This window comes from Mchenga conophoros, linkage group LG7, assembly GCF_057382185.1.
Source record: "Mchenga conophoros isolate Kocher_MC1m ecotype Shallow Benthic linkage group LG7, M_conophoros_male_GT1.1, whole genome shotgun sequence".
NCBI lineage: Eukaryota > Metazoa > Chordata > Actinopteri > Cichliformes > Cichlidae > Mchenga > Mchenga conophoros.
In genome coordinates, this window is record NC_140532.1 from 3,550,991 (window position 1) to 3,563,159 (window position 12,169).

The window sequence follows — 12,169 nt, forward strand, 5'->3', positions numbered from 1 at the left end:
GGACAATATAGAATTACCAATTAACCTAACCACACTAAGTGCACGTCTCGGAGAGAACCCACGCAAACACGGGGGAGAACGTGTACACACCCTGGCCAGGTGTGAGGCGACAGTGCTAATCACCGCGCCACCATGTCTCCCTTTTTTTATTATTATTCCCTTTCCTTATTACCAGTGCTATGATCAGAAGTTCATGTTTGCCTTGTTTTAATAACTGCATAAAAATCTACTTGTCTGGTTGCAGACTCCACTGGAAACATGACATTCCCTATTTTAGGGAATGGTAACTATGTGAGCTGACGTGTAATTTCACAGTTAGCAAGCTATGGGAAGACAGTCAAATGCCTACTGTTTCATATAGCAATAAATAAAACTACGTCGCATTTGCGGCGTGACTCCACAACCCAACAAACTGTCAACTTTCGCTATTTGATGCAGAGATTAAGTGAAGCGCACCTGTGTTATGAGAAGAAGAGCCAAACTGGACTGTGAGTGCAAGCAGCGCCCATGCATTCCAGCTCGATAAGGAAATCTGGGCACCATGGTGAGCTCGGTTCATGGACGCAGACCTTCCAAGCAGAACATGTGAGAAACATCACAAGGCAGACTGCTTCGTTCACAGGGAAAGGCCCTTTACTTGTCAACGGGGTCTGAATTGTGGGACGGGTGGAATCGAAACACACCGACCATATGTGGCTCCACACTGCTACCCCTTCCATATGGCAATATTTACATGTCTCCTTTGTTGTACAAAGATCAAAGCAGAGGAAATTCATTTGAGTTGATTTTATGACACATTTTAGCAAATTTACAGGGGGCAACTTTATATACCCTGTAAAAGCTGTTCCACAGCATGGAAGATCACCCCATTAACGCTTAATACAACGGAAATTTGATGTAAAACTCAAGCTGTTGCTCCAAAGTGTGACTGGCAAAACCTTAATATCAATCTGTGACCTACACTATCAGCAATAGGGATGGGTACCGGTGTCCGGTGCTATGATGGCACCGGTTCTGACATAAACGGTAGTAACCAGACCGAAAAGCAGCGCACATTTCGGTGCTTTATTTCGGTGCTTTTTTTTCCTGAGCTGTGACACACTTCTAGCCAATCATTTTACGTTTCCGAGGATAGTAGGCGGGGCCAGGTACGTACGTTCTTCTAGAGCAGAGCTTAGATTAAAAATGCCCAAGGCGAAGCGGTCAGAAGTCTGGCTGTACTTCACAGCAAAAGATGCAAACTCAGCAGCAACAAGTGCTTTAAGCTGATACTGTGATACTGTCAAAGGAGGTAACACCTCAAATCCGATGAAACACCTGGCGACGCATAGCGTTTTTTTTAAAGCCGAGAAATGCGCCGTATGATAGCTTGCTGCGAGACCTCACACCGAGCACATCTACTGCAGGTGTGGTGCCTGTTATCTGACCCGGAGTTAGCAACATCCCCCAAAAACCCGAAGGGGAGAGTCCTGGCCCCTAGCCCTGCCAGTGTAGCAGAAATGATGAGGATGATGATGCAGCAGCAGCCGTTCTTCTCTGCGTGAGTAGCTTAATGTTGTCCGTGTGTAATTTACGTTGAGTAGGCTAACCACGTTATTACATTAATGCAGTAAGGTGAACTAGCAAACGCCGTCGTAGTTACATGCGGCTGTCTTCTTGTTTGATGGCAGATACTCCCTTCACCCTGGACAAAAAGGCTAAAATGACCAAAGAAAAAGTGGAAAACAGTTAAACATGAGAGGTTTTTGGACAAAGTTTGTGTTTTTTTTCCATTGTTTAAGCACTGCTTCCAGCCAAGAGTGATGCCATATATGCCCCATAGCTGCAGAAAAGGCTAACATTGTTATCTTTTTACAAAAAACCAGCTGAACATGAGAGGTTTTTCGGCCAATTTTGTGTTCCCCATCCTTTAAGCACCGGTTTGAGCACCGTTTGAGCATTGGCACCGTTTCAAAAGTACCGATTTGGCACCGGTATCGGATAAAACCTAAACGATACCCATCCCTAATCAGCAATAATGGCTGCACAGGCACTCGTCAAAGCAGAACACCATCAATTTATTGTGGAAAAACAAACAAACAGATAAGCAGACAAACAAAACAAAGAGAAACACCACTGGGAAGAAAGGTCTACTCTGGCACATTGTTCATTTTATAATACAAAAAGGAGAAAAAATGGGGCTACAAAGCTCGATAATTTATACAAATACAACAACTTTCAAAAATAAATTTTAATTTAGTAAACGCTCCGTGAACAAGTTTCTGCAATAGCCCACCGCTTGAGATCCCTGAGCAGAGACACAGAGTGAAACATTTTTTTTCTCAAACACCTTCATTAAAACAAGCTGACAGTGTTTCTTCATAAACACTTTATATATACATGTGATAATTACACGATATGTCTGATGTGTGTGACATACGGTGCTAGGAATTAATGTGAACTGTGAATCTTCATCATAGCTAAAAACAGAACGGTGTTATAGCATTGTGACTGTAACAAATGACATAAACTCAAAAAACGTTACCATTCGTTGTAGACGCTGCTCTGTATTTACCCACGACGGGCCACATAACTGGGTATTTACTCCATAATGACCACAGGAGTAAACATAACAGCTGTCGTTTCCTTCTTTTTACATCTAAAAACACAGTACCAGCTGGTTCTGCTGCTAGTTAACACAGAGCAATAACTTAAAATGAAATAAACAAAGGACACGGATAGCTGAGAGGTTTGTGAACCAATAACAAATTATTCTAAATATGGTACATGCTGATACCTCTGGGAAGGTGCTGTTTCACTTGCTGACAATAAAACAAACAAATTACACAGAATATGTACAAATGAGACTGAAAGACTGACAATGTGAGAAATACTGTAATAATGTAAAAAGCCAAACTTGCTCAGTAACGCAGTCAAATTCGTGTCTGGCTACTTTTTTGCTGCTTTCGATGATTTTTTTGATACTATACACTATGTAGGTATATATTAGAATTAATTTATACACACACGCGCACACACACACACACTAAACTTACTTATATCAACATAAAGGCATTAAAATATTTCCCTCAAATGCACCATGACTGTGCACTGTTCTGTGGTTAAAAGGTGTGCATCAGCATAGTTTTTGTATTTGGTTAGAAGAACTCCTTCATCTGCTTAAGGTCCTTACACACTCTTCTATAAAAGCTTCGGGCATGTAGCAAGGCGGTGTACCTGAATCTACAGTACCTACCTATTTTTTGTCTGTTACTTCCACAGGAAGGTAGCTTAACATTTCTATGTATAGTTTCTTAACTGCCATGGTGACTTCTTAACCAATGCAGAGAAGATCTGTAATGATAAAAACACTTCCTGCTACACTCATGAAAAAGATATTACACCTTTTAAGTCATTACAATGCAAATTTTTCTTCACTTTTTGAGCTTAACTGCCAAAATATGCTGGGTTTTGCAAAGCGGAACATTTGCAGAGGCTACCGTTGTGCTGCAATGGCTAACAAATTCAATTCCCTTTTTCAAGTTTCAAGTCACCGAATATTAGGAGAGTGCTACAAATGGTTTGCAATAATAGCAAAGTGTGTATATTCTAATGAACAAATTTCATCACCGAGACTATGAATCAGTACACAAGCTGGAGAGTTGAGATATAAATTTAAGTTGTGATTTTGAATGTTGTTAGTTCTTCATGTACTGTCTTCATGATCAAAGTGGAGTATTTGGTCAAACCAAGAACTTCATTTAATGGTGTTGGAAACTACCCGCTCCCCCCCAGTGCAGCGTTATGAGATCCTTTCCTCTCTTTTATCTCTAATATTAAATTTTACCCAGTTCAACAATTCTTTTTGAGAAACCTTTCAGCAGAATTGCTTAGTTTAAGTATAACTCATCTCAAATGTTAAAGGATGTACCTGGTCTTACTTCAAGTGCTTTAGTTATAAAGGAAAAAAAGCCTTAATTTTGAAAAAAGTACTTAAAAGTCCAAATACCACATAACGTCTGCCAAACTGTGAGCAATGATTGTGAGGAAAGCTGCTGGCCTGAGGTGTATGCGAAGCTCAGGAGTCACTAGGAGAGCTGTGTGGTACAGTCACGGCCTCTTTGAGCAAACATTCTCCCTGAGTCTCTTCCATCCTTTCTGGATTACAGGAGCAAATGAGGAGCGTGTAGGCTGTCCTTTTCCCGGGTCTGGTGTGCAGATGGCGAGTAGGCGGGATCTCTTGAGCTCAGGGGCTCGTGGTCCTCAAGCCCTGTTTCTCCATGATGTTCCACAGCTTACGCAAATTGGACTGGGTGATGGCATCATCTGGTTTTAGTTGAAGTGCTCGGAGGTAATTGGCTTCAGCTTCTTGCAGCTTCCCATTGAGGTGGAGGATTGCCCCAAGATTCATCAAAGCTGCAGGGTACTGAAATTTAAGAAGAAAAAAGAGAGCGATCTTAGTTATTTTAGGGTAAGACCAATTGGATTCAGAGATTAAGCTCAAAAGACAATGCAACAGTTTATAAACTAGTGTAGTTGGTACAAACACAGCTGCCTGGGACATAGCAAACGGGAGCTAACATACACATAAGGACAGTGTTTTAACTAGAGATATGTTTTAATAAAAAATTCAAATTTTACTACATCCACGGGCTGATAAATAATGCACATAAAGTCCATCTGTTCACACTTTGGGATGTACATAATTTAATGGAAATGGAAAAAATTAGTAACAGTAACTTGTCTCTTATGACAAAAGCAAGAGAAAATGCCAGAGGTGAGGCTTAAATAAAGAAAGAAATTTTTTAACACAGTGGTTTCTGTTCGTCTGATCACCCAGACCCTGTTTGGAGTTTGGTAATCATGCTGCTTTGCGTGTCTCTGTGTCTTGTCTGTGGCCGTAGATGTCAGAGGGAGCGACCGCGACTTTGAAGTGGGTTGAGATGAATATACTGTTTATTCCCGTTAGTGCCGAGGGGCAAAATCATCAGCGGTGCAATGAGTGAGTCATGAGGACCAAACTACAGGAAATGTGTCTGGGGTGCAATCATGTCAGGAGGATATCCAGGGCTAGGGAAGGGCCACATCTGATCACTATTTCAGTTTGAAATGTGAAAAACATGTCTAATCGTGTAGTGAGGCTACTGCTTCGGACTATTGTGATTTCTATAATTGTAATTCCTAGAATACGAGGATGTTAAAAAAAAAAAAAAAGAAAGACTTTTTTACTATAACGATCATCACATGCACGTCTGACTTAAAACATGCATGATTATGATATTTAAAGAGGTGAACAATTTCTTTTGGTCCATTAGGTAACCCAAAGTATTTCTCTTGTTGAAAGAGCGAACGGAGAAATCATAATAGATGAAGACTGAATAGATGACACTGAATCTAGATCAACATTTAAGTAACTCTCCAAATAAACAACCCCAGATGAATAACTGGACAGTTTACATTCTTATATTAATGTGAATCTGGAGTTTAAGTGTCACACTTTTAAGCACAGAAGCTCTCCTAAGAGTGTTAGCCTTTGTCTCATATATTCCCAACTACGAGGAATTGTGTGAACGATGCCGTTTGCTGGACTGTTCGCTTACAAAACATTTCACAGTTTTTCCAGTGCCAGAGTAGGATGAGTGATGCTCCATGCATGATCTCCATTTTAATGAGAAGGAGAGTGCTTTTCTCTTTGGCAGAATTCAACCAGTATAGCCCAACTATACCACAGTCCCCTTGAGAGAAAACCATTTTCTGCTGTAAACACATTCAATTCAATTCAATTCAATTCAATTCAATTCAATTCAATTTTATTTATATAGCGCCAAATCACAACAAGTAGCCTCAAGGCGCTTCATAGATACAGAGAAAAACCCAACAATCATATGACCCCCTATGAGCAAGCACTTTGGCGACAGTGGGAAGGAAAAACTCCCTTTTAACAGGAAGAAACCTCCGGCAGAGCCAGGCTCAGGGAGGGGCGGGGCCATCTGCTGTGATTGGTTGGGGTGAGAGAAGGAAGACAGGATAAAAGACATACATAAAATGTAAAACATAGAACACATGCATGGCCCAAAGGAAGGACTGACACGACCAAGACCTCTACTGTAGCTCGTTGGAGAGGGTCTTTCTTTTAATTTAAAGCATCCTGGCAAAACTAAATTTGTTCTGCTAGCAGCCAGGGTTCTTGAATTTAATGGCTGGGGTAGTTCTGAGGCACTCTAAATTACCTTCTTTTTGACCCATCATTGGATGTTTAAATCATAGAATAACCGCCAGGCTTCAGTTTACAAGTTGGTGCATTTTAAAAGTCTGAAAATTGTGAGCCAAAGTATTTTTTCTTATACAGATGGACACAGTTGACAGTGACAGTGACGACACATAAACGGAGCCACAATGTATTGATGTATTGTGTGTTAACAAAAAACAAAAAATGTCATTGCCCCAGTCTCTAATACATGTGTGAGTTCACTGAAGCAGGTGGGCAGTAAGACTTTAACAAACAAACTCTGTCCAGTCAAAGTCAGGGTTTGAATGGATGGATCCTGGAGAATAGAAGTAAATGTTTTCCAGAAAGCTAACAAAGCTTGTATTCACACTTTTTACCGCTCCCCAGGACACTTGCTGATGAGTGGTGTAACACGTGAAACACTGTGCAGTGACTCCTGGGTAGAAAATCCACAGAGTGCTGGTTTTCTTCTTAGCACAGCTGCAGCATAGCTTCAAAGATTGCTCTTTTCACCCATGCATAACTTAGCAATCCCTGAATTTTGTTTCCCTCCTAAGTCTACCCTGCAGACTCAAAGCTAAAGACTACTAAAAGCCTTTGCTTCTCCCCCTTCTTCATATATCTAAGCCGTTTGTGATTTATACCCCCGTTTCTGCATTCTTCCTAGCCCTTGCAACACACTGCAGAACACTGGCTTGTCAAAAGCTTTTATTTTTTTCTCATTTCCTGCTGCTCTGTAACCTCGCTGCCTCCCCACCCTCGCTGAAATAGGCATGCAGGAGCAGAGGCATGTCCAGATGCAGAGCATATTAGCCTAGACTGTAAAGCAACATATGCTATAGAGGTTGTGAATGTTCAGTGTAAAACCAGGTGTTGAATGACCTGGCTGCAATGACTTTAAATAGCCATTTAAGCAAAGACTATCCATATAAAGTTGGAAACTTTGAAAGGGCAGATGTCATAGGTTATAGAGAGCAACTGATGCTAAGCAAGCATCCAACCCGATTTAGTTTATCTAGATTGAGGGAACTGTAGGACTGTTAAATCCTTTGAATGGAAGGAAGTGTCCTCTCTCCCTGAAAGCAAGCAGACATATGTGCCTAATATAAAACACCAGGGCCTTTGGAGAGCAAAGAGTCAAGTCGCAGTAAAGCATGAAATGACAAATGAAGATAGACAGCATACGTGGCTTAAGTCAAATCACATTGGAAAGAACAAAGGATACAGGTAAGGAAGATGGATGAAGATGCTAAATTATAATAATGCCTCAGCTGTAAAGTAACACAAATAACAAAAAGTTTCCCAAAAAGTGGACCCGACAGGGGCAAAACGATGCAACTGCATGTGGACGAGGACTACGGAGTACACAAACATCTCGAGACTTTAATTTACAGACGAACTGAACAACACTGACACAGAAATGGTGTTGTGTGTATTTCATACACTCTCCAAACAGTTTGAAGCCAACTTGTTAACTCCAAACTGGCTGTAGTTGTGTATGTAAGAGTCTGTTATGGATTAATGACAAGAACCTGATGTGAGACTCCACAAAATCGATGTGTTATCGATAATGAGTTTGTACTCTTTAAACCTTTCAGAACCCAGTTATGCTTTAAACATGCTCATAAATCATCCTGTCATATATCAAAACTGCAATATTTGATGTACAATACCGACGGGTTTCATTAAAAGCAAAAAATGTATAATTATTATTATTGTTATTTAAAGAACAGTATTTCACATCTCGTTCCTCACTTAGCTGGGCACACGGAAAACACAGCAGCTCTACCTCGGTCTATTGTCGGCAATGTGGAGCACAATAAGCGGCCTATAAACATCTAATCAACGCTGGCTGTGCATTTTGGGTGGAGGCAGTTAACAGTAATTATTTAGACATCAGAAAAAGTATCAGTGGGAACGGTCAGGGATCTGAACAGTTACGCTCTTTGAATTTCGTCATGTATGGAAAAAACATCGAATTCCTCTGTTATACTCAAGTTTTGGTTGCTCCATTTGTCAGTATTTGTTTGTGTTATCCCAGGGTTTATGTGGTCCTAACACTAGACTTTGCTTTGTCTGTATATCATTGTTCAGATATAGTTGATCATTAATCCCAAACTGATTTCTTTTAATCAAGACGCAGGAATAAACAGGGTGACCACATGCCAAACATACTTCGCTCCTTCTGTGACCCTCACTTAAACAACTTGACCCTCCCTGTCAGAGCTCTCAAAGACTGGATCCCATTCATTTTCAAGACGTCACAGTCCCCTGACTCAGTGTTATTATCATTATTCTTTTCATTCTGCTTACCCTGGCCTCTCCTTTGAAGTTGGTGATGGATGTTGGACAAGCAAATCTCTGGGCATAGTAAAAACCTAGCATTCATCTGTCTGAGCTCCATTGACAATGCATGGTGTTGTGCAAAAGCAGATCAGAGAGTAATAATACTGGAAAGCCACCCAGACTGCGATTGCGCATTGTCCATCAGAGTAAATAGTAACGGGGGAAGATTAGCTAGCTGTGGTTTTACTCACGTTGGGTCTCAGGCTCGCTGCTTGTCCGTAATACTTCTCGGCTGCCTCATTTAGGCTGGCTTGTCTGCAAAAGGAAAACAGAGAGGCGGTCATTACTCATTTTTATTGCTGCTGGCTTCGGATGAGGCCTTGAACCCCTCGTGTTTACTAGCGCTCGAGGGTCAGTGAGAAAGTAACACAGAGGAACAGCATGAGGGATGAGAAAAGCCAATCCAATCGCCCGTAGGCTTCTCGTTCGATAGCATCTTTCGATAACATCTGTGCTGAGCAGTGCACTGCAAGCACTTTCTGTTCTAATTGAACCTTGAGGTCAGGACATCTAGTTCATTGCATACCAAGAAACCGAGGCTCATCTGGAATATTCACTGTACATATCTGTTTACATTTAGTCTGGAAAAATGTGGGTTGCAACACTTGATAGATATCGCGATAGTTAAACTGTGCAAACACCATTTAAACAGAAACGTAATCATACCATCAATAAAAACCCCAAAACCAAAACAGAACAGCAGAGCGTACAAACTGAATGCTCCAAAATATGCTGCATATGCCAAATTGTGACAAAAAGGATTTTTGAGCAGATGGCTTGTCGGCATGAGTCCCTGGAACCAGAAACACACTGTTCCTGACACGAAAACTACAGTTACAACACGGCTGCATCATCTTCTTTCATAACCCACTGTACTACTGCACATAAGCCGGTGGCTCCTCGGTCACAAAACACTTCCTGTTGTTAACTTTCTGGCATATCAGAAGTCACCTTTATGACACACAGCTTCAGGCTGTGCCCTTATGGTAACAATTGCCCAATTAAAAACAATTTAACACTGACATAGTCAAGGACGGAGTCAACAGCGGCCGGCTGTGGAGCCCCTTAAGTCAGAATGATCAAAGGAAGCGAAGCTTTTATAGCCATGCTTTCATTTAGGCTGTCGTGCTTTATTATGAGATCGTCATCTGCGTAGTTCCAGAGAAAAGTCTGGACCTGCGTATACATCTATGTTTGGTTTTGTGAAATCTTAATCCTTTAATTTTAACAGATGAAGGAGATGATTTATAATTCAGAGTTAGAAAAAAATACCTATACCTTATATTTTATATAGCAGGAAAAGAGCCTCCAGAAAAACAATGCGATGCAAATAGCTTGTAGCTCTCTGAGGCTAACGTTAGCTACATACTGGTGTTAGCTAAATGCTAATGTTCTGACGGGTGTCCACGTTTAGTGATCATTTGGTGTCAGTCCATTCCAGTTCACTTCAGCTTACGCCGTGAATAAGAAGATCATTGTGGTGCTATAGAAAAAAATCCCCCCAGTCAGTCGTCGTTCTTCCTCTCAAGACTGTTTGTACAAAACTTTATGGTAGTTGTTGATATATTCAAGTCTGTGACCACAGTGGGTCAACTCACACTGCCAAAGTGTTGTAAATGGATCTTAAATAAGTTATACGTTGTGTTTGCTTACATATTCAGATATACAGAAGAATATGCTATGGCTGGGTTTCTCCCTTTTTTGTTTCAGAAAGAAGCATTTTACATTCCAACAGGGATCCAAACACCAACTCGAGTTGCTGAATTTGTCCTGAGATTATAAATGTGGCTTTCACATCCAACCACAACCATATGTTTGTTTGCCAGCATAATATTTAGAAAGCAGATCCTTCAGAGATGAAAAATGCACAAATCTAATTCCATAATATCATTATCACATTTATAAACACATTAAGAGAGGAGAACTGGAAAGCTGCCACACTGTAACCAGCAGAGCTACAGGACCTCCTAGAGCCGTCTGACTGTGGGTTGTGAGAGCACTGTAGACAGTGAAGGCCGACCATTGGAATAGGAGCTATTGTAAGTCTATACCAGCACAGGAACTGCGAGAGAGGCTGATGACAAAAACAGGCATTAATGAAATAAAAAAATAATAAAACGTTCTTGTCCATAATTAAAAACCAGTGATCTTGTTGTCTAATAATGCCACCTAAAAAAAGGAGATCACAACAAAGACAAATTCTGCTTGTAAGCCTGACATTGGGCTGCAATTTCAACACTTAGTTGCAGTCATCAAATATTTCACAAAATTTACATTTGGTCTCATAGTCGGTTTAAGATTATGGCACGATAGCAGCGTACAGTACTAAGGGGTTATGGTATGAGGTAAACTGCGTGTGGATAAAGTGCTTGTGTGTTTTATAATGTTTGCTTTTCCCAGGGCTGCCTTTGGAAATCTACAGATTGTACTTTACTCTACGACTTCACAGTGTAATTTTTCACTTTCACTGGCATTTGACATACTCATGGGAAGTACAAGCATGTACCTCTTGGCCTTACTATTGCCCAACTTTTCCTGTCCTACATTCGTAGTGAAAAAAATAAAAGAACTCTTAAAACGAAGCAGATGAAAATTATTAGTTTGAAAGAAAAATAGTCAAAACCAAAAGCCCAAAGGGGTAATAAACGACATTTGCAAATTTGAGAGCTACTGCTCCCCCTTTTAATCTCTTCCCCTCTCCTGTGCAGATTCACTTGTGTCCCCACCAACCGATGGGCTTTCCACATCTACGTCCAAGACAAACACATAAAGAACACGAGCTGTGGAGGGAGTGAGACCCCATGCCAAGCAGGCGGAGATGAGTTCAACCCGAGCGCTGCTTGATGCTCACTTAGCTGCCAGGAGTTTGGACTCTAGGAGAGGCTCTCTACGCCTGAAACCGTTGGTGGTGAAGATACTACACGATCAGCAGAGGTACGCTGAACAAAGCTGAGTGGGAGTGCACTGATGTACTCTTAAGCACAGTAACTTTGCAGATCTCTGGTGAGTCCAGCGAAGCACTTGTCCACGAGTTATCTTTCTTTACAGCTGGCAGTCGTAGTTTTGACAAATATGCAGAGAGTTGCCCACGGTGACTAATTAAACAAGGAAATCGCTACACTGGCTAATATAAAGTTGGAGGTTTATTCAGGGGGAGGGGGGAAGCATTCAGTAAGTTGGCACATAGCTGTATTTATACAATCCCACACATGGCTCTCATTCACAAACAACAGTTTGTGGGCTTTCCTGCTTAGCCTCAACAGCTGAACTTTGCACTAATTTGTAATTATGCGTTCAAATATGAGCACTGGCCAGTGATGGAAGACTGAGACAGAGTGGTATATGTAATTTGAGAGACAGCCCTCTGAGATATATAGCTACACTACGCACTAAGATAAACCAGGAGTTCTAGAGCTGGCACTGCAGCAAGAGAAGAGGATTACAAAGTATAGCCAAGTAAATCACAGAGGCTGAGGAATGGTGTAAGCCCCTGGATAAAACGTGCAGACAGTAGACCTCCCTCTCTCATACACAGCTTTCTTTCTACTCAGCCACAGAAAACTGTGGCCCACCCATCTCATCTAGGCAGAATAAAATACATCCAGTGTCTTTATG

General features: G+C 41.2%; 1 protein-coding gene across 1 annotated transcript in view; it reads right to left on the reverse strand.

Moving 5' to 3' along the window:
• Positions 1-2,036: 2,036 nt before the first annotated feature.
• The window catches only part of tmtc2b (transmembrane O-mannosyltransferase targeting cadherins 2b), an 83,178-nt gene continuing 73,045 nt past the window's right edge, over positions 2,037-12,169 (reverse strand). Inside the window, exons 11-12 of the mRNA XM_085281570.1 lie at positions 8,746-8,809; positions 2,037-4,405 (exon numbers count right to left, since the gene is read on the reverse strand). Of these exons, the coding sequence (XP_085137696.1) occupies positions 4,226-4,405; positions 8,746-8,809 (244 nt within the window). The 3' untranslated portion in view covers positions 2,037-4,225. The remainder of the gene's footprint in view (positions 4,406-8,745; positions 8,810-12,169) is intronic.